The sequence below is a fragment of the Aethalodelphis obliquidens genome, unplaced genomic scaffold (genome assembly GCF_003676395.1).
Source record: "Aethalodelphis obliquidens isolate GAN/ISIS:26980383/991018 unplaced genomic scaffold, ASM367639v1 scaffold71, whole genome shotgun sequence".
NCBI lineage: Eukaryota > Metazoa > Chordata > Mammalia > Artiodactyla > Delphinidae > Aethalodelphis > Aethalodelphis obliquidens.
The window spans coordinates 6,738,731-6,761,820 of record NW_020838015.1 but is presented as its reverse complement, the minus strand read 5'-3'; the positions used below and the strand labels follow the sequence as shown (position 1 = coordinate 6,761,820).

The window sequence follows — 23,090 nt, the reverse complement described above, 5'->3', positions numbered from 1 at the left end:
AGTGATGAAAGGGAAAAACCTGCAACCAAGATGACTCTACCCAGCAAGGATCTCATTAAGATTTGACAGAGAAATTAAAACATTTACAGACAAGCAAAAGCTGAGAGAATTCAGCACCACCAATCCAGCTTTACAACAAATGCTAAAGGAACTTCTCTAGTCAGGAAACACAAGAGAAGGAAAAGACATAGAAAAACAAGCCCAAAACAATTAAGAAAATGGTAAAAGGAACATACATATTGGTAATTAATTTATATTTAAATGGATTAAATGCTCCATTCAAAAGACATAGACTGGCTGAATGGATCCAAAAACAAGAGCCATATATATGCTGTCTACAAGAGACCCACTTCAGACCTAGGGACACATACAGACTGAAAATAAGGGGATGGAAAAAGATATTCCATGCAAATGGAAATCAAAAGAAAGCTGGAGTAGCAATTCTCATACCAGACAAAATAGACTTTAAAACAAAGACTATTACAAGGGACAAAGAAGGACACTACATAATGATCAAGGGATCAATCCAAGAAGAAGATATAAAAATTATAAATATTTATGCACCCAACATAGGAGCGCCTCAATACATAAGGCAAATGCTAACAGCCATAAAAGGAGAAATCGACAGTAACAAAATCATAGTGGGGGACGTAACACCCCAGTTGCACCAATGGACAGATCATCCAAAATGAAAATAAATAAGGAAACACAAGCTGTAAATGATACATTAAACAAGATGGACTTAATTGATATTTATAGGACATTCCATCCAAAAACAATAGAATACTCTTTCTTCTCAAGTGCTCATGGAACATTCTTCAGGATAGATCATATCTTGGGTCACAAATCAAGCCTTGGAAAATTTAAGAAAATTGAAATTGCATCAAGTATCTTTTCCAATGACACCACTATGAGACTAGATATGAATTACAGGAAAAAGTCTGTAAAAAATACAAACACATGGAAGCTAAACATACACTACTTAATAGCCACGAGATCACTGAAGCAATCAAAGAGGAAATCAAAAAATACCTAGAAACAAATGACAATGAAAACACAACAACCCAAAACCTATGGGAAGCTACAAAAGCAGTTCTAAGAGGGAAGTTTATAGCAATACAATCCTACCTCAAGAAAGAAGAAACATCTCAAATAAACATCCTAACCTTACACCGAAAGCAATTAGAGAAAGAGGAACAAGAAACCCCCAAAGTTAGAAGAGGAAAGAAATCATAAAATCAGAACAGAAATAAATGAAAAGAAATGAAGGAAACAATAGCAAAGATCAATAAAACTAAAAGCTGGTTCTTTGAGAAGATAAACAATATTGATAAACCATTAGACAGACTCATCAAGAAAAAAAGGGAGAAGACTCAAATCAATAGAATTAGAAATGGAAAAGGAGAAGTAGCAACTGACACTGCACAAATACAAAGGATCATGAGAGATTACTACAAGCAACTATATGCCAATAAAATGGACAACCTGGAAGTAATGGACAAATTCTTAGAAAAGCACAACCTTCAGAGACTGAACTAGGAAGAAATAGAAAATATAAACAGAACAATCCCAAGCACTGAAATTGAAACTGTGATTAAAAATCTTCCAACAAACAAAAGCCCAGGACCAGATGGCTTCAAAGGCAAATTCTATGAAACATTTAGAGAAGAGCTAATGTCTATCCTTCTCAAACTCTTCCAAAATATAGCAGAGGGAGGAACACTCCCAAACTCATTCTATGAGGCCACCATCACCCTCATACCAAAACCACACAAAGATGTCACAAAGAAAGGAAACTACAGGCCAATATCACTGATGAACATAGATGCAAAATCATCAAAAAAATACTAGTGAACAGAATCCAACAACCCATTAAAAGGATCATACACCATGATCAAGTGGGGTTTACCCCAGGAATGCAAGGATTCTTCAATATACACAAATCAATCAATGTGATACACCATATTAAAAAATTGAAGGAGAAAAACCATATGATCATCTCAATAGATGCAGAAAAAGCTTTCAACAAAATTCAACACCCAATTATGATAAAAACCCTGCAGAAAGTAGGCATAGAGGGAACTTTCCTCAACATATTAAAGGCCATATATGACAAACCCACAGCCAACATAGTCCTCAATAGTGGAAAACTGACACCATTTCCACTAAGATCAGGAGCAAGACAAGGTTGCCAACTCTCACCACTATTATTCAACATAGTTTTGGAAGTTTTAGGCACAGCAATCAGAGAAGAAAAAGAAATAAGAGGAATCCAAATTGGAAAAGAAGACGCAAAACTGTCACTCTTTGCAGATGACATGATACTATCCCTAGAGAATCCTAAAGACACTACCAGAAAACTACTAGAACTAATCAATGAATTTGGTAAAATAGCAGGATACAAAATAATGCACAGCAATGTCTTGCATTCCTATACACTAATGATGAAAAATCTGAAAGAGAAATTATCAAAACACTGCCATTTACCATTGCAACAAAAAGAATAAAATACCTAGGAATAAACCTACCTAAGGAGACAAAAGACTTGTATGCAGAAAAGTATAAGACACTGATGAAAGAAATTAAAGATGACACCAACAGATGGAGAAATATACCATGTTCTTGGATTGGAAGAATCAACATTGTGAAAATGACTATACTACCCAAAGCAATCTACAGATTCCCTATCAAACCACCACTGGCATTTTTCACAGAACTAGAAAAAAAAGTTGCACAATTTGTATGGAGACACAAAAGACCCTGAATAGCCAAAGCAATCCTGAGAAAGAAAAACGGAGATGGAGGAATCAGGCTCCCAGACTTCAGACTATACTACAAAGCTACAGTAATCAAGACAGTATGGTACTGGCACAAAAACAGGAATATAGATCTATGGCACAGGATAGAAAGCCCAGCGATAAACCCACACACATATGATCACCTTATTTCTGATAAAGGAGGCAAGAATATACAATGGAGAAAAGAGAGCCTCTTCGATATGTGGTGCTGGGAAATCTGGACTGCTACATGTAAAAAGAATGATATTAGAACACTCCCTAACACCATACACAAAAATAAACTCAAAATGGATTAACGACCTAAATGTAAGTCAGACACTATTAACCTCTTAGAGGAAAACATAGGCAGAACACTCTATGACATACATCACAGCAAGATCTTTTTTGACCCACCTCCTAGAGAAAGGGAAGTAAAAACAAAAATAAACAAATGGGACCTAATGAAACTTCAAAGCTTTTGCACAGCAAAGGAAACCATAAACAAGACGAACAGACAGCCCTCAGAATGGGAGAATATATTTGCAAATGAAGCAACGGACAAAGGATTAATCTCCAAAATTTACAAGCAGCTCATGCAGCTCAATAACAAAAAAACAAACAACCCAATCCAAAAATGGGCAGAAGACCTAAATAGACACTTCTCCAAAGAAGGTATACCGATTGCCAACAAACACATGAAAGGATGCTCGACATCACTAATCATTAGAGAAATGCAAATCAAAGCTACAATGAGGTATCACCTCACACCAGTCAGAATGGCCATCATCAAAAAATCTACAAACAATAAATGCTAGAGAGGGTGTGGAGAAAAGGGAACCCTCTTGCACTGCTGGTGGGAATGTAAATGGATTCAACCACTATGGAGCACAATATGCAGGTTCCTTAAAAAACTAAAAATAAAGCTACCATACGACTCAGCAATCCCACTACTGGGCATATACCCTGAGAAAACCATAATTCAAAAAGAGTCATGTACCTCAATGTTCTTTGCAGCTCTATTTACAATAGCCAGGACATGGAAGCAACCTAAGTGTCCATCAACAGATGAATGGATAAAGAAGATGTGGCACATATACACAATGGAATATTATTCAGCCACAAAAAGAAATGAAATTGAGTTTTTTGTAGTGAGGTGGATGGATCTAGAGTCTGTCATACAGGGTGAAGTAAGTCAGAAAGTGAAAAACAAATATCGTATGATAACAGATATATGTGGAATCTAAAAAAAAAGAAAAAAATGGTTCTGAAGAACCTAGGGGCAGGACAGGAATAAAGACTCAGACGTAGAGAATGGAGTTGAGGACACAGGGAGGGAAAAGTGTAAGCTGGGACGAAGTGAGAGAGTAGCATGGACATATATACACTACCAAATGTAAAATAGATAGCTAGTGGGAAGCAGCCGCATAGCACAGGGAGATCAGCTCGGTGCTTTGTGACCACCTAGGGGGGTGGGATAGCGAGGGTGGGAGGGAGGTGCAAAAGGGAGGAGATATGGGGATATAGGTATATATACAGCTGATTCACTTTGTTATATAGCAGAAACTAACACACCATTGTAAAGCAATTATACTCCTAAAGATGTTTAAAGAAAGAAAGAAAGAAAGAAAGCAGAGAAAAATCAAACCCAGCATCACAAGGGTGATGGTGAATAGAGAAAAATAACACAGGGTTATGGAGGAAGAGAAACAGTACCAAGAAGCCCAATGGCTGGCAACCTCTCCTAGGTGAGTCCTGGACATCTGAAGTTGCTGGCACTTCATGACAACATACAGATCTTCACAGGCACCAGCAATTCATGCATTGGTCCCTGATGAGCAGAGCAAAGAGGGCACAGGTTAGTCCCATGTGACTGATTCAGAAGGATGCCATGTTCCTTGGGTATGTTCCCAAAATATGTGGAAAGCCTTCTGAGAACCCAGAGCCACTTCTGCACATCTGGGGATGCAAATTAGACTCCCTGAAACCACCAGTACAAACTCACGCCACATCTCGAGAGGCATTGTGGTAGAGTAGATGGTGCCCTGTGTTATGCTTTCAGAGGAGCTGAGTTCAAGCCTCAGGTCTGGTACGTACTAGCTGTGTGACATTTGTTGTCCATTAAACATCTCTAAACCTCAGTTTCCTCATCTATAATAATAATTATTAGCTTTGCATCCTCCTCCTTCACAAGTTTCTTATAAGAATCTAGGGGAATAATAAATATGAAAGTGCTTTATAAAACTACAGAAGTCTCCACATTGTAAGGTATTATTAGAGATTTTGAAGTCCTGGTCAGGAGAATTGTAAAGTGAGGAACTAGGGATGGTAAACATGCTAAGGGCAAATTTTTTTAACCATGCTCATCTAAAGAAGAGCCACAAAAGAATAGATCTACCCCCTTGAATAAGATGGTGCGGACAGAGAGAAAGCTGAACCCTATCAGGTTGCCACCTTTTACATCAAGGGGAACAATTTTTAAATATTAAAGAGTAGGGTTAATATTTTTTGAGAAAGAATCAAAGCCCAAGAGAGCTGAGGGAATTATGAGATCTCTTCCTTGGGACTTCATGTTAAACAAATTATTTCTCAGCCCCCCTCCAAAAATAAACTTAGACATTTGATCCTAGGACTAATGTCAGGAGAGCATAGAAGAATCATTTTTGTGTCATTTGGGCCCTCCAGGAATCAGACTCTTGAGATGCAGTTAGGAGTGCAAGAGGTTTAGAGATTTGCAGATGCCTGGGGAGAGGAAGCCGTTTGGGGCAGGGAGTACCTAAAACCACGATGCAGATCTGACAAAGCCTCAGCCAACCTAGCAGGGAGCTCTGGACCACAGATTCCTCATTAAAGGAATTCTGATCGGCAGAGATGGCCAGACCTTACTACTTCCACTATGCTCAGTCATTGGCTAGGGGCTGCCCAGGAAGAGTGTGGCCTCAGCTCAAAAGCTGAGCTGGATCCTGAAGGGCTAACAGTTGGGGAGCATCAGCTAACTGCACTCTTCACGGTTGATCCACACCTTCTTTCATGAAAGGAGATAGAGCAGCGCACCTCCACAGCTGCTACAATATTGAATAAGGGAGATGCCAGAAGACTGAAGATGTTCAGGGTTTTTTTTAAGGTGACCTCTAGAAAGTCTAGGCTGGATACTGAGCAAAACTACTGTTTGTGAGCACTTACAACGGGCAGTGGAGATCAGTAAGGGTCAGTAGGGGTTCACCAAGAAAATCCCGTGATAGCTCATCTCACTGTTTTTTACATTACTAGTCTGGCATACTCACGTCAGGAGAACGCTGGTGATATAGTACCAGATTTCAGTAAGATATTTATCAAAATCTAAGGCTATATCCTTATCATCAAGATGGAAATATGAGAACTGGGTAATAGTTTAGTTGGGCACATTCTGATATTCTAAAGCAATCATATCCATGGAGATCAATTAATAAGACCCATGTTAGCAGTTAATGTTTTAAATTCAAAGATCCAAAACCAGGATTTGTATCTTCCTCCAACGCCAGCTCATCTTCCTCATTCTCGGCACCTATCAATGGTATTATATTTTCCTAGACAGCCAGATTTGAAAACTCTGAGTTTCCGTGGATTTTTGCTTCTCCCTTATTCTCTTCATTGACTCAGTTTCCAAGTCATGGAGACCATGCTTCTTATTACTCCCCACATTTATCCCTTTGCTTTCATTCCTACTGCCATGTCCTTGGTCTTGGGCACCATTTCTTCAAACCGACTCCATGTCATGCCCAGTGTCCTTCACACATTAATCCATCCCACATCATCCACATTGACCTTCCCTGCCACTCCAAACCACTGGCCTCCTAGCCAAGGCCCCTTCAGTGGGGTCCTTCATTTATGCCTCACCATTTGCCCATGTGTCCCACCCCTGGGATCAAACAAATCAAAATACTTCTTTTATTGTTTCTCCTCCTGGCAGTCGGCTGCCTTGCAGATTTCTTCAGTGCTGAGCCACAGATTTTTTTAATCTTCAGTGTTTCTGAAATTAGGAAGCCCCTTATACTCAAAGTCACAAGAAAACTGTCAGCCTCAGAATTAAAGAAGAAGTTATAAAAGGCTCCTTGCTGCCTGTGACTGAGAATTTTGCAATGTGTAGAAGGGATTAGTTCATCTAATTGTCATTGCAGCTGTATATTAACTTGGATCCCTAATTTTTACTTAAAATGAGGCAGCATATGCTATAAACTGCTCTGGAGGCTTGAGGCAAAAGAGATAAAAAATCTCTGCCCTGGTGGAGTATACATCATGAAGAATTGTTGCTAGGTTCTGAAAAATCTGTCCCAGGGGCTGGTTGACTCTTAAGGAAGCTCTTTAACTTCTAGTGACAAATAACTCAATTATGGGAAAAAGTGAAACTATGGTTCCAACCAAATAAGTCATGCAAGCAAAACCTGATATATTTTGTGTGGCAGAAAAGCATTTGAAGACAGTAACCTGTGTTTTTTTACCCTTGTATTTTCCTCTTTCTGCCCCTCCCATCCCCTACCAATTCAAGCAGACAGTCCCTTTCTCATTCCGTCAGGGGGAGAATGTGGCAAGTTAGAAAGTAAATATGGCCTCTTGGTGGACTAGGAATGCAAGAGTAAGGGAGTGGCAAACCCCAGAAAGGAAGTGACACTCAAGGTTCATCTAAAGGCGTGGTGGGCGGTCTTGCAGGCTGAAGCATGAGCCCCAAGTAGAGTTTGAAGGGATTAAGAAGCAACTTGGACTATTCATAACAGGCCCCATGGCGGGCAGTGGTACCAAACATCTCCACCCAGTGGCTGAATGTTGAGTAAATCTCACCGAACCACAATGAAATTCCAGAAGAGAAGGGAAGAACTCAAGAAATAACCATGCTAAGACTTCCCACCAATCCAGAATGGAAGGCTCAAAATAAAAATTAGGTTGAATTATAAAATGTAACGTTGTAGGTCTTCACATCTGAACGTATAGACTGAAAATCTTACCTGCTATACTTGCCATATCACTAAAGGTACCAAAGAGACTAAGAATCATGAGAACATTATGAAAAGCAGCAAGTCCCCTGAAATGAGCAACTCAGTATACGTTCAGACTCTGAATGTGAAAAACACAACCAAAATTTGGTCATGATTCAAAAATGGGAAGTAGCATATATTTAAAGTTATAGGGATAATTTAGAGCACTTTTTAATGGATACTTGATATAGTGTTTCTTATATTTTTCCTCTAAAACGCTGCTATTTAAATTGATGGTAGATCTTACAATTCATGGCATTTTGGAAGTGAGGAAAAAAACCTGGTTTCCATCATTTTCAGGAGTTTCAGCTGTCAAAATCCTACCCGTCAGCAACCAAAGTGTCAAAAATAAGGGATTTGTTAAATAAATTGTATGACATCTATATAATGGAATGCAGTACTTATAAATGGTCTCATGGAAGAATATTTAATGACATGAGAAAAAGTTAAAGTTAACTAAGTTTTTAAAAAAACCTCGTGTGTGTGTGTGTGTGTGTGTGTGTGTGTGTGTGTGTGTGTGTGTGATCTACAGGTCTGCCTCCAAGGTGCCTCTCAAGCCCTCCAACCTTTAATGTTGTCCTTCAACCTAATAGCCAAATGGCACACCTGAGATCTCATCTCATACAACTCTTATGGGAGGTCTATCAGGTCCTCATATGGGCGACCAATCATTCGAGTTTTCCCAAGATTAAGGGGTTACCTGAGATTCCAGGACTAACACCAACAGCCCTGGGCAAACTGGAACAGTTAGTAACTTTAGTCAGTGCCCTTCCTACAACGTGTTGCTGTACTGTCCATGAGCAACTTGCCTGGGCTCTTAGCTCCCCTGCTGCTGAGATCACCTGCAGGACCTAAATTAAAACCTTGAGGTAACAGTAAGTACAATATATATTTTGTTAAATCACATTGAATCTGGAACACCATTTGCAGCACTTTCCCCAGGGATCTGTACTTAGCCCTGTACCTTTTTTTCAGTATTTCTGTACTTTTTATCAATGCAAAAGACCCCGTTAAGAAGACGAAAGACAAGTTACCACCTGGGAGAAAATATTTGCAAGCCACATAACCAACACAGAACTAGTATCTAGAATACATAAAGAATTCTCACAACTCCACGATAAAAAAAAAAAAAGCATGACGTTTGACTGAGGAGCATATACAGCTAGCTAATAAGCACATGCTTAACCATCAGAGAACTGCCCGTACCCTGCTCTTCCCATCAATCTTTAGCAAAACTCCCCAATTCTCCTGAGGCCATGCCCAGTTTTTTTTCCTTCTCCCAACCCAAGCCTGCCTTCCCTGATTTGGTCCTCTCTACATATTCCTAAATTAGCACTGCCATCTGCTCCATGCTATGGACCTTTTCTTGGTGTCATGAGGAAGGCAATCCTGGGGCAGTCATATCCCACCAAGTCAGGCCGGCCACTGAGAAGGGAGGTCAGGCAGTAAAGGAAGAGGGACTTTCAGGCAAGGAGGAGAGGGACAGACACAGCTGGGTACAGGCAGAAGGATCTTTCTGGTCCTCCCCTTATCATGCCAGAGGCCACCGGGTCCTTTCCCCTCCTTTCTTCTCAGATTGCGTTTGTCTGTTCCCTAAGGAGTAAAAAGCCTTCACCTTTCAAATCAGTATCAAATGTGTCCCTTAATGGCCGGCAAAATGACTTCTAGTTATTTCACAACCAAATATGGCTGGTTAAGGGACAGGCCAAATTATCTACCGCAGGGGGCCGGGGAGGGGCTGGTGTGCGTGTGTTTGTGTGTGTGTGTGTGTGATCCATAGGGACAGATACACCCAGAATTAAAACAGTGGAGGGCGGAGACCTTCAAGATCCTTTGACACTCCCAGGTGGAAACCAGGTCGGACATACATCCTGCATGGACCTTTCCTGCCCAGCCAGGATATCCTGTGTTTGTCAAAAAGACTGCACAGGGAGGCCCTGGCCATTGTCCTTCCCGAAATCTGCTAGTCAGCCCCTCCCCAGGCTGCAGCAGCCGCCCCAGGGCAGAGGAAGAGTAACTCTGGAAACGGTGTTATCAGCATCCTCCATGGACTTCCTCACCTCCTCCCCAGCCTCGTTAGCCCCAAGCTCCTTAGCATCCTCAAACAGAAACCTGGGAAGCTGGGATGGGGTCAGCACCCTGAAGCCAGCCCTCTCTCTTTTGCCAAGACCTGCCTCTGCACAGCCCTAAGTGGGCAGCCGAGGGCTGCAGCTGGAGTCCCGAGCCCATGATGGAGCCGCGGCTGGGGCCTGAAGCTGCAGCCCTCCACCCGGGCTGGCCAGCCCTGCTGCTGTGGGTCTCAGGCCTGAGCTACTCTGTCTCCTCGCCGGCTTCTCCCTCTCCTACTCTGGTGCCCCGAGTCAGAACCAGCTACAATTTTGGAAGGACTTTCCTCGGTCTTGATAAATGTAATGCCTGCATCGGGACATCTATTTGCAAGAAGTTCTTTAAAGAAGAAATAAGGTCAGAATCTCAATCAGATAACTCTGAGGGGCAAAATTCTGTTCCCTTCATGTGATGATGTCCAGGAGTTTCTTGAAATCAAGTCAGGATGTAATTTATGAATTTATGGGTGGGAGCTGAAGCAAAGCCATTTAATCATAGTGGGAATGAGTTAAAGTTGGGATGGGAAGGGGGTAAGGTGTAAAGCCAAATTCCAGCTCTAAATGCTAAATCCAAAGTTTCCTTTGGAAATGGGAGCTTAAAGTTTTAAAGTTTTCTATGAATGGAGTAGCCTGGGACTATTGAGTTTACCAAGTTCATTTCTCATAGTGGGAAGGAAATAAAATTTATAGACAGCTTACTATGTGACAGAAAATTTAAAGCTGTTTTTATCTTCTCCTCACAACAATCCTGGCAGTTAGTGTTTTGCACTCATGATTCAGATAGTGAACTGAGACCTAGCAAGGTTCAGTGACTTGCCCAAGGTCACCACCTCATAAGTGGCAGATCTGGAATTCAAATCGAGGCAGTTTGCTCCAAAGTTTCTGAACAAGTTTTCTGCTATGAGATGTTGCCTTGATCAGAGGAAAACCTAAGTTCAGTAAATCTCAATGCACCTGGCTCTCACCAAAGAATAGTACCACACTCTGGAATTCAGGCCTGCCAACACACAGTCAATGTGTTGGCCTTTACTTGGCCTTTACTATGGCCAAGACCCAGCACGTGCTGTAATGGCATTGCTATAACTCTGGTCATTGCCCTCCGGGATATCAGGAAAGGGGAACGGTGTTACAAATAACAATAAGGCTTGATCTGATGCAGGCCAGAAGTGAAGTGTAAGGGACCTCGGGGAGGTCCAGGGAGAGGATATTAATTCCAAATGGGGACTGGAGAAAGGCTTCTCCAGGGGAAGGTGTTCTGAGCAAGACCTTGAAGGATGAGCTGAAATTTAGTGGGAGGAGAGGGGCTTAAGTTAGAAGGATCAGCTTGAGCAAAGGCCCAGCGGTGTGGGAAGAGGTGAGAAGTCTTAGTGGCTGGAGCATGGGGCACATGTGGAGGCATGGCAGCAGGAGGAGGTTGGAAGGGTCAGATGGGGCCAGGGGCCTTGAATGCCATACCAAGGAATTGGGACTTAACCTGTGAGCCAGTGGTCTCCAGCCTTTTCAATAGACCCTTTGTAATAGGCCTCTTCTCTTATGCCTTCCCCCAAGGCCCTGCCTCTGGCTTGTAAGATTTGATGACTAAGCAGAAGGCATTCATTTACGATAATTTTATTTCCAATCTGTATTAACCAAAGACATATTTGAGTATTCTACTAAGTTACTAAACAGAAATAACAAATAGAAAATACCAACAAAAAGAACTTCTTTTGTGAGATGGTAGATGTTATAGGGAGTGGATGTGAACTTTTCCTATTAGACATTTTTAAAAAATTTTTATTGGAGTCTAGTTGATTTACAATGTTGTGTTAGTTTCAGGTGTACAGCAAAGTGAATCAGTTATACATATACATATATCCACCCTTTTTTAGATTCTTTTCCCATATAGGTCATTACAGAGTATTGAGTTCCCTGTGGTATACAATAGGTCCTTATTAGTTATCTATTTTATATATAGTAGTGTGTACATGTCCTATTAGACCATTTTTTAAGGCATTTTGAATGTTAAAAAGTTGAAAGACCTCCAACTGAGGAAGCTGTACAGCAGGCAATGGTGAGGATGTTAAGTAGGGTGGGGACAAGATGAGGCCTGTATTTTGGAAAGATCTTCTGGAAAGCAGTGTGCAGAACAGCCTGGTGATGCTGGCAGGGGCTGTCAGACCAGTTCTCCTAGTCCAAGAGAAAGATCATTGGGAACAAAGCAGGGCAGGAAGGATGCAAGTCAGTTCAGCTAGAGAATCATTTTGTTGATCAACTCGATGTGACAGGAAATGAAGATGTTGGAAATGAACTCAAGATTTCCCACCTAAGAAATGGGATGGAGAGGACCAAAAACACAGGGGAAGTGGCACTGATTCCTTGGAGAAAGAAGGCAGTAAGAATATGGACATATTTTAAGATAAGAGGGAGGGAAATTAAGGGATTCAACTGAGGAAGAGCTCCAGATTCATATCCTCCTCCAGATAAGTAAACAAGAGTGTATGAATATTACAGTCGGCTCTTCAAGTGGAAAGAAATGAGGTTTTTCTCATCAGTCAGGTAATGACCATATTCAGGAAGCATTTCCCCAAACAGGTTTGTGTTCCAGTTGAGTTCAGGATATTACTTCAGCTCCCTCAGAATTCATTTTCCACGTGCGCCCGCCTGAAAGGGAAGTGTGCAGATCCAAGCAGGGAAACACCAGGCGGGGCAGGTTGAGGTTTGGAATGCTTCACGTTGAGAAATCACATCCTCAGCGCAAGGAAGCAGCGAGAGGTAGTAAGTGGCTCTGGGAACGTGGACTTGTTATAGCCTTTTCTCTACATTGTAAATAGTATTTTCCTTATTTTAAAAGTGATATCTCTTTATTTTAGAATTTTCAGGAAATATTGATTAAAGCAAGCACAAAATAAAAATCACAGACAATTCCTCAAAATGTTTAGTTAACATTTTGGTATATGATCCTTACCACCTTTTTTCTAAGTATGGATTAAAATTTTTTCAACAAAAATGTGATCATACTATGCATACCCTTTTGGAAACTTTTATTTAACCATGTATCGGAACACCTTTCCACATTAACTATTCTTCTCCACAATTTGATTTTTAGTGGTTTCGTGGTATTCGATTGCATCAACCAACCATAATTTATTTAACTAATCAACTATTGTGGGGTAACAAGGGTTTTTTTTTCACTTTTCATTATTATAAACAGTGCTATGTTGAAGATCCCTGTGGCTAGACTTTTATGCACATCAGTGATTAATTCCTGTAACAAATTCCTAAAGGTGAAATTTCTGGGTCAAAAAATACAGTGAATTTTTAGGATTATGAGATATATACATATATATATATCTCCAAATGGAGACTTCTACCTATAGAGTTTACTTTTTGCACACTCACAAGTGTTTACTATTACTATTATTTTTATTATGGATTTCTTCTCAGTTGAGCCCTTTTTGCAGGCTTCTTGCCCGTTTGTATTTCTTCTTTGCTAAATTGTCTACAAGTTCACATCCTTTGCCTCTCTTTCCAATGGTGTGTTTGCTCATCGTTTTTGTTCATCTCCAAACATTTCTCTACTTTTTTTTTTTTCCACTTTTAAAACTGGTCATAATGCTACCTTAGGAGAAAGCCCATCCAAAACTTTCAGATGTTAGACTGAAATGCTATAGCCAGGCAAGCATTAGAACTCCAGTCCTGGTCCTCAATAAGGATTGGACAATGCTTGTTGTTCAGCAACAAACAGAGGGTGAGCTCCCCGGGCTGGCTGGGTAGGCTGAAGACACATGACTGGTGGAAGGATGTCACCTTTCCTTCTTTCCCTATCTTTTCTTTGGCAAGAATGGTAATCATGAATCTGATGCTTCCCATACACAACCAATGATCTTTGACCATTAGAATGTTTTCAGTACCAGTTTTCCATGCATTACATGTTGACTTTCAAATCATGAATGAAAAAGTTAAGGGAAGCTAGAAAAATGAGTCAACCTGATTTACATATTCTTCCTACTGAATATATCCTTATATATAAAATTCTAAGTGACCACCCCAACTGGCAAGTTCTACCAGGATCTGATTGATCAGTATTTGCATATGTGCGAGTAACAGGTAAGGTGAAAGTGTGGGGTATGGGGTACTTAATGGCAGTATTTCTGATCAGAATCACTCCTAAGGATTCCTCAGCTCTTACGAGGATGGACGTCTTACCTTGCCTTCATTACTGTACCCAAATGGCCTTACATCCTCACCCCCCATTCCCAAAGTCTTCTGAGTGGTGGATGACTCACAGCAAAATAAGTAAATCATTAAGCTTTTTTTTGCCTTCCCTTCTCCCTTGCCCTTGTCTTTCTCCTTCACCTCAGAAGGTGATAGTAATTACTGCTTTAACTCACTTCCTCAAATGAATTCAGAGATCTTGAGAGCTTCAGGGCCCCAGAGCTTAAGGCAAAAATATCCATCTACACATTCAATCCTCCATACATGCACCCATCCATCCATCCATTCACCCATTCATCCAAGCATCCCTCTAGGCATTCTTCCACCCAACCTTCACTCTGTGCATCCCATTCATCCATCCCTCCATGTATTCCTCTACTCACTTAACCATCTGTTCATTCAAATACCCATCCAACCATCCATCCATCCAACTAAAATCATTGGGTACTAACTTGGAACAAAGCACTCTGCTAGGCACTTAGTTACAAAGTTGAAGGAGGCCCAGTCCTGGCCCTGAAGGAAGACAGAGACATGAACCAATGATTAAAGCAGAGTATGAGGACTATACAAAATGTCCTACACAGGATGTCATGGGAGCATGTGGGAGGGAACCTATCTCAGACTGGGGGGATGAGGGAGTGAGAATCAGAAGAGATGATACCTGTCTGGGGTTTAATGTGTCGGGTAGGGATTATCCAGGGAGGAAAGAGAAAGTGTCTCAGATAAAGGGATCAGCATATAACAAGATGAGTGGAGGCTCAGAGGCCCAAAACAATACAGCTTAGCCAAGGATGGTCAGTGGTTTGGTGAGACCAACGCAAGCTTGTGAGGGGAGCAGCAGGAGATGGGCTTAGGAAGAGCCTTGTGAAGTATGAACTGTATTCTGAGAGCTTTGGAAAGATGCTGGATGTTTTAAGTGTCCTGAGGGGTAGAGAAGAGGGAAGAGAGGCACGAAATATTTAGGGAGGCGTGGCTACAAACTTAGTGTTTGACGGGATGCAAACACAAGAAATATACATTCTCGTTCCAATGTTATCACTCTCCCCTACACCCCCAGCCTGCTCTCCATGTTGAGGAGCTTGCAGGGATGGGACCACATGACATTTATTCTTCCTTCCAGCTCTGGGAAACTATGATCTTGCTTGTCCATCTTTTAACCCAGTGAGGAACTCAGCCAGGGTCACTACAAACATGCCCATGATGTCAGTTCAGAAGGAAGATTAGAACTCTGCCTCTATTTTGTGGTTTTCCAAATTCTAGGATATTAACATTTTAGTGAATAAACAGCAGGGCCCATTTTCTCACTGACATTCTTCAGTTTAATAAAGTAGGTAATCAAAGTTGTAAGAATATTCATTTGTTTCCCATTCAGCATCCTAAAGTTATTACCATTTGGAAAGGGGGAGAAGTGTGGCCTGTAAACCTGTTTATTTGTCCTCAGTTGGTCCTCATGGGACACCTCAAGCCATGGCTGGACATGCACCGGGATCCATTACAGTCACCTGCCAAGTCAGTGCTGTCCTTTCAGTAGAGCCTCCTCAGAAGGTGGGGATAGAAAAAGAGGACAATGAGGTTATCCCACAGGGTAGGGCATCCGTCTCCATGCCATCCCCACAAACTGGGAGACAGAGACCCCTGAGATCTGTCCTCCCCTGCCACTAATTTTCTATGATTATTCAGACAAGTCATGTTCAATTTTCTCATCCTCAAAATATAATGGACAAAGTGAGAGGGTGGCATGGGCATATATACACTACCAAGTGTAAAATAGATAGCTAGTGGGAAGCAGCCGCATAGCACAGGGAGATCAGCTCGGTGCTTTGTGACGACCTAGAGGGGTGGGATAGGGAGGGTGGGAGGGAGGGAGACGCAAGAGGGAAGAGATATGGGAACATATGTATATGTATAACTGATTCACTTTGTTATAAAGCAGAAACTAACACACCATTGCAAAGCAATTATACTCCAATAAAGATGTTTAAAAAAATAGATAACCAACAAAGACCTACTGTATAGCACGGACAATTAATAACCTATAAGGAAAAAGAATCTGGAAAAGAATTAAATATATATATATACATATATATATGTATATATATATATATATAATGGAAGGGGGACAGGGACAAAATCATCTTTAAGGACCCTGCTAGCTATAACTCCTAATAATGTTACCCGTCTGTTACCAAGCACAAATTCATAAAATAGATGATAGAGGACTAAGTAGCAGCAAAGTGGTTTAGAGTACAAGCTCTGGAGCCCTGAAGGTTACTTCCTCCAGTTCCTGGCTGTGTGACTTGTAGCAAATCACTGAACTTCTCTGTGCCTCAGTTTCCTCATCTGCATGGTAATAGCAGTGCTGACCTCATAGGTTTGTTGAAAGGTTTAACTGACTTAATGCACATACAGAGTTCAGCAAAGTGACTGCTAAAGTGATTCATAAATGTGTATTGCTGTTATTGTTATCAAAGAGAGCCACCTAGTTGTAAATCCTTAGTCACAGGCCCTTGGGGAGGGGTGGTTTGAACCCCCATGAACAAGAGTAGCTACAGGAAACAGGCCTGCCTCGGAGGCCTAGGCCCTTCCTTATTCTCCCAGTAGGGAGGATCATTTCCCATGGTTGTCCTAAAAATTCCAATAGAGTTGATTCCTTGCAAGTTTTCGGTGTCTGGTCTTTCTAAACAGATCTGTGGCAATGTCCTTGAATGGAATTCTTTGTGCCTACTTCCACTGCAGTTTGAATGGTCCTGCATTGCAGAAGGTACTTACTGACAGTTTCTTAGAGCACCTTCTTTGAAAAGCTTTCAGTCTAAGAGTCTTAGTTACCCTAAGAGGGTAACTGTATCATATAAGTGAGAAAACAATACAATGTAGGGTTTGGAGCTAGTTCCTCCAAAACTCATTATCATGAGGTCGCCCAGTAATGCCCAATAATAAGAATTTAAAGATTCTTATTGAAATTAAATTAAAAGCAACAAGGTCCTACTGTATAGCACAGGGAACTATATTCAATATCCTGTGATGAACCATAATAGAAAAGAATATGGAAAAGAATGTATATACACGTATAACTGAATCACTTTGCTGTACAACAGAAATTAACACAACATTGTAAACCAACTATACTACAATAAAATAAATTAAAAAAATAAATTAAATGTATAACATATAAGCCTAATTTTCATTTGCAGTATAACCCTCAATTATTAATAATAATGAAGAGACACATTTTCTTAGTACTTTTTCATACATTAATCAGAAGGAGATTGAACATTCTTCCCTGATGGAACTGTCGGCACACAGATGGAGGAATGACTGGAGAAAAGGGTCAAGGTGGTGCCTAGAAAATCAGCAAATGGTAATAGGCCAGTGCCTCTCCCCTGGGGAGGATTCCATTGTGTGGAATCACACCTCCTGGATCCCACATAGCTTTGAATTTGGTGACCCTTTAGCAGCCACTGTTCCCTGACACTTGGTTGGTACTGATAACTTATCTGTGGACTGAAAGCAAAATTGATGGGGCTTTTGGGGGTTGGATATGAAGAGGCAGTGCCCTCCCCAGTTCAGGACCAGAAGCCTCTTCACGAACTGTGGTTTCAAGACCCAGCCGTTGTTCACAGAGTGGGCCTTTGCTAGAACCAGTGCAGCGAAGCAGGAAGATCATGGGTTTTTCTAACAGGCAGCCCTGAGTTTGCATCCCTGCTTAGCAACATATTATCTGAACTTGCAAGGCACTTAAGCTCCGCAAGCCTCAGTTTCCACATCTGTAAAGTGGGGATGGGTTATTAGGAGAATCAAAGGTACCAGCACATGTGAAGCTGCTGCCTTCATGTGGAGTAGAAGTTCAGAAAGCCATGGCTAGCCCTTCTGTGCCATTTGGATGAAAAAGATAAAAGTTTGGTTTCGGTATGCAGATCCCTCACCTTTTCTGACATCACATATACACTTCCCTAAGTTTGAGGAAACACAAATAGTCCTCTCACAGGAGAGCTTGGAGCTTCCCAGTCTAAGGAGAAGAAATGGATCAGAGCAGATGTTCTCCCCCATCTCCCTGTCCCTGGGCTCTGCTGGCTCTGGCAGTGTGGCTCGTCCCTGCTTAGTCCCTGCTCCCTCTCTCCAGCTCCCAGGCTGATCCCCAAAGGGCTATTCTTCCAGGTTTGACAACTGGCTGGCCTCACGCCTTGGACTGATTCCCGACGACTTGCCTTCTTACCCTGTAAATTACTCGGATGATTTCAAAACCTGGCGCCCCGTGGAGATCTCAAGGCTGGTCAGCAAACACCAAAACGAGATCTCGGACAGGAGAATCTGTGCCTCCGCAGCTGCCCCAAAGACCTGCAGCATTGAGCGCGTTCTGCGGAAAACAGGGAGGTTCCAGAAATGGCTGCAGGCCAAGCGCCTCACACCGGACCTGGTGCAGGTGAGAGTACTGGCCCTGGGGGTGGGGAGAGGGTGCAGAATCCGTTCCCAGCTCACATCTCAGTCTGGGCAAAAGGAATTGTAGTCTGTCTAAAGTGGGACAAAACAATGTCATGTAATAGCATGGCTTGTGACAAGACAGGAACTAAACAGGTTTAGTTATAGGGACCCTTCCCATTGTCATTCTCCATTCTCTCTGATATGACTCTCAGCGACTCTTTGGAAAACAGTTCCCAGCTCCCACCTCTGGTCTGAAGGACGGATGACCCTCACCAGCCTTCCCCCCACCCCACCACAATGTTTGCCAACCCCTAAACGGTGACCGTTCTTAGAAGCTCCCATATGCATCCCGTTTCATGATCCAGAGACCCCACTTTGAAAATCAGCTTCCTCTTTGATCTCCCACCATGAAGAAGAACCAAACCTGAGTCACTGCAAAAGCAGACTCTGATAACACAGCTCCCTCCTCCCATCTGAGAGCTCCTACCCACTCCCACGAGTAGGCTGCCTTCAGAACTTCAGCACGTTGCCAGTGCCATCTTATCCTGCATTGGTCCCCTCCTGCACTATCGCCACTGGTATCGTGTTTTTCATCCGGACCAGCACAGTCATGTAACTCCACACACATCCAGCTGGCCCCTTGGGGCAGAAGATGCTGCCTCAAAGGATTGAGGAGCCACTCACCTTCAGCAAAGATGAGAGAGGAGAGGCTCACCTCAGTCTCCCTGTCATGATGAGGCTGGAGGATTTAGCATCCCTCAGGGGCATGCCAAGTCTGTTTCTTGGACTCTCCAGGCCATTAGCCCCTTCATATGGGCACATAAGGCTGCCTGGGTAACTTCTGAGCACTAACAGACCTTCCTTTTGGTCTCTTTGAGATGAGCAACCCAGAACAAAGCAGAATCACTGGTCCCTGCATATCTCGACCACGTGGCAAGACCATGTGGCTTTACTCTAAAGTCGTGTGGAAACTGCCTTGAAATCAAGAGGCATCGAGCTGCTGGTGACATGGCCATCATCTGATATTGAGCTTTCCAATGTGGTCCTTTTGTACTCTGCACTTTATGAATCTCACTGGCATGGAGTGGGGAGAAAATAAGCCAGAGGAAGTCAAACTATTGCCAGGTTGGGGAGGTGGTGGCAGGACCCAACCTAAGGGTCTTGGAGTTGGTGTGGGAAACTGGAAGTGGAGGCTCAGGTGGGAAGAACCTTATGGGAGCTTCTCAACACTGGGCAGAACCAGAAGACAGAGGACAGATATCAAAGCCCACACCATGGTACACACCCTAGGTGCAATGCCCCTGTGCCTCTCTTTCTGCAGACAGAGCCTCCATGCACTGGCCTGGGTACCCACCATCTGCCATTCTAAGGCTGACCACAGCTAATACTGAGGCATGGGAAGGACTAATATGAGACCTCCTCTGCTTTGCCTCAAATACGTGCTCAGGAGCAAATAGAAGGCCCCAGGAAGAGCAAAACAAGATATACAAGGGTTTGTTTCAGAAGCCCTTGAAAATCCCATCACTTCTTCCTGCCCCCATTGCTGTCTGGTCCCACGCTGACAGGCACATTTCCCCCAAGGCACCGGCCCTGGATACCTTCACCTGGGACCTAGCAAATGTACCAAAGGACAGAACATCCTGGTGCACAAGATACACTTGAGATTCCGCAGAAAGTGGCTAAACTGGCCTTGGGCTTTGAACTAAGGAAGACTCCCTCTTTCCTTCATTTTCTAGACACTTCCATAATACAGTGGGGATTATCCCAGGAGGCCTAGGAAGTCCAAAGCAACCTGCCCAGTACATTTAATGCCATCTACCTTGATGAGTATAGACATTGTGGTAGGGGCAAAGGATCCCTGGGGTCTGGAAACTGTGGTTGAGTCCTGACTCTGCCACTAACAGCTGTGGCCGAACATGAAGGAGCTCAGAGACCCAGGAAGAGCAGAGAGCTTCTGGTTCCTGTTCATCCATGTGACAAAGATGAATCAGACACAAGCTCTGCCCCCCAGGATCATGTGGCCCAATGGTGAGGACAGACAAGAACACAAACCACCACAAAGTGCTGTAGTGGATGTTATGATAACAGCCTATATGGGGACAAAGGACAGACTATTGACTTGGATCCTTCACTCACTGACCAGTTGACATTGCATTTAAGTCTAGGACTTCCCCACTCTGCCCTGACATTCGTCCTCCAAAACTGTGCTGGGGGGAGGTGTCTGGATCATCTCAAAGGCCCTCCCAGTTCTGACATTCTTTGATTTCACATGACTCTACTTCACTTAGTTAAGAAATCCTAATTGCATGCCTACTATCACCAGACACTGTGCTGGGTGCCTTGATTCCCTGTTTCTCAAAAGGCAGCAAATAGTGCCTGCTTTACCAGATTCATTCATACTAGTGAGCTTATAGATATGAAGATGTTTTAGAAAAAGTCCATCACCATAGATACGTATGGCAGTGTTGTTGTAATAAGTGGGTCCCTTTCTTCAATTTCTTGTGCTAAAACTTGCTCTACCAATTTTGTCATCGTGCATTAACATACAGCTAAACAAGCTTTCCTTCTTTCCTTTTCTTTTTTTAACATCTTTATTACAGTATAATTGCTTTACAATGTTGTGTTAGTTTCTGCTGTATAACAAAGTGAATCTGCTATATGTATACATATATCCCCATATCCCCTCCCTCTTGCGTCTCCCTCCATCCCACCCTTCCTATCCCACCCTTCTAGGTGGTCACAAAGCACCGAGCTGATCTCCCTGTGCTATGCAGTTGCTTCCCACTAGCTATCTATTTTACATTTGGTAGCGTATATATGTCCACGCCACTCTCTCACTTTGTCCCGGCTTACCCGTCCCCCTCCCCGTATCCTCAAGTCCATTCTCTATGTCTACCTCTTTAATCCTGTCCTGCCCCTAGATTCTTCAAAACCTTTTTTTTTTTTTTAGATTCCATATATATGTGTTAGCATATGGTATTTGTTTTCCTCTTTCTGACTTACTTCACTCTGTATGACAGTCTCTAGGTTCATCCACCTCACTACAAATAACTCAATTTCGTTTCTTTTTATGGCTGAGTAATATTCCATTGTATATATGTGCCACATCTTCTTTATCCTTTCATCTGTCGATGGACACTTAGGTTGCTTCCATGTCCTGGCGATTGTAAATAGAGCTGCAATGAACATTGTGGTACATGACTCTTTGAATTATGGTTTTCTCAGGGTATATGCCCAGTAGTGGGATTGCTGGGTCCTATGGTAGTTCTATTTTTAGATTTTTGAGGAACCTCCATACTGTTCTCCGTAGTGGCTGTACCAATTTATATTCCCACCAACAGTGCAAGAGGGTTCCCCTTTCTCCACACCCTCTCCAACATTTACTGTTTGTAGATTTTTTGATGATGACCATTCTGACCGGTGTGAGGTGATACCACATTGTGGTTTTGATTTGCATTTCTCTAATGATTAGTGATGTTGAGCATCCCTTCATGTGTTTGTTGGCAATCTGTATATTTTCTTTGGAGAAATGTTTGTTTAGGTCTTCTGCCCATTTTTCAATTGGTTTGTTTGTTTTTTTGATATTGAGCTGCATGACCTACTTGTATATTTGGAGGTTAGGTAGGTTTATTCCTAGGTATTTTATTCTTTTTGTTGCAATGGTAAATGGGAGTGTTTCCCTAATTTCTCTTTTAGATTTTTCATCATTAGTGTATAGGAATGCAAGAGATTTCTGTGCATTAATTTTGTATCCTGCTATTTTACCAAATTCACTGATTAGCTCTAGTAGTTTTCTGGTAGCATCTTTAGGATTCTCTATGTATAGTATCACGTCATCTGCAAACAGTGACAGTTTTACTTCTTCTTTGCTGATTTAGATTCCTTTTATTTCTTTTTCTTCTCCAACTGCTGTGGCTAAAACTTCCAAAACTATGTTGAATAATAGTGGTGAGAGTGGGCAACCTTGTCTTGGACCTGATCTTAGTGGAAATGGTTTCAATTTTTTCACCATTGAGAACGAGGTTGGCTGTGGGTTTCTCATATATGGCCTTTATTATGCTGAGGTAAGTTCCCTCTATGCCTACTTTCTGCAGGGTTTTTATCATAATTGGGTGTTGAATTTTGTTGAAAGCTTTTTCTGCATCTATTGAATGATCATATGGTTTTTCTCCTTCAGTTTGTTAATATGGTGTATCACATTGATTTATTTGCATATATTGAAGAATCCTTGCATTCCTGGGATAAACCCCACTTGGTCATGGTGTATGATCCTTTTAATGTGCTGTTGGATTCTGTTTGCTAGTATTTTGTTGAGGACTTTTGCACCTATGTTCATCAGTGATATTGACCTGTAGTTTTCTTTTTTTGTGACATCTTTGTCTGGTTTTGGTATCAGGGTAATGTTGGCCTCATAGAATGAGTTTGAGAGTGTTCCTCCCTCTGCTATATTCTGGAAGAGTTTGAGAAGGATAGGTGTTAGCTCATCTCTAAATGTTTGGTAGAAGTCACCTGTGGAGCCATCTGGTCCTGGGCTTTTGTTTGTCGGAAGATTTTTAATCACAGTTTCAATTTCAGTGCTTGGGATTGTT

At 42.1% G+C, this 23,090-nt stretch overlaps 1 protein-coding gene across 2 annotated transcripts in view; it reads left to right on the top strand.

Annotated features, from left to right (window-relative positions):
• The window catches only part of DIPK2B (divergent protein kinase domain 2B), a 74,179-nt gene that overhangs the window by 14,402 nt on the left and 36,687 nt on the right, over nt 1-23,090 (top strand). Inside the window, exons 1-2 of one of the 2 annotated variants that reach the window (XM_027091268.1) lie at nt 9,781-10,246; nt 18,238-18,502. In XM_027091268.1, the coding sequence (XP_026947069.1) occupies nt 10,011-10,246; nt 18,238-18,502 (501 nt within the window). In that variant the 5' untranslated portion in view covers nt 9,781-10,010. Of the gene's footprint in view, nt 1-9,780; nt 10,247-18,237; nt 18,503-23,090 lie in introns of those variants that run through there. The other variant, XM_027091269.1, reaches the window with a different exon arrangement.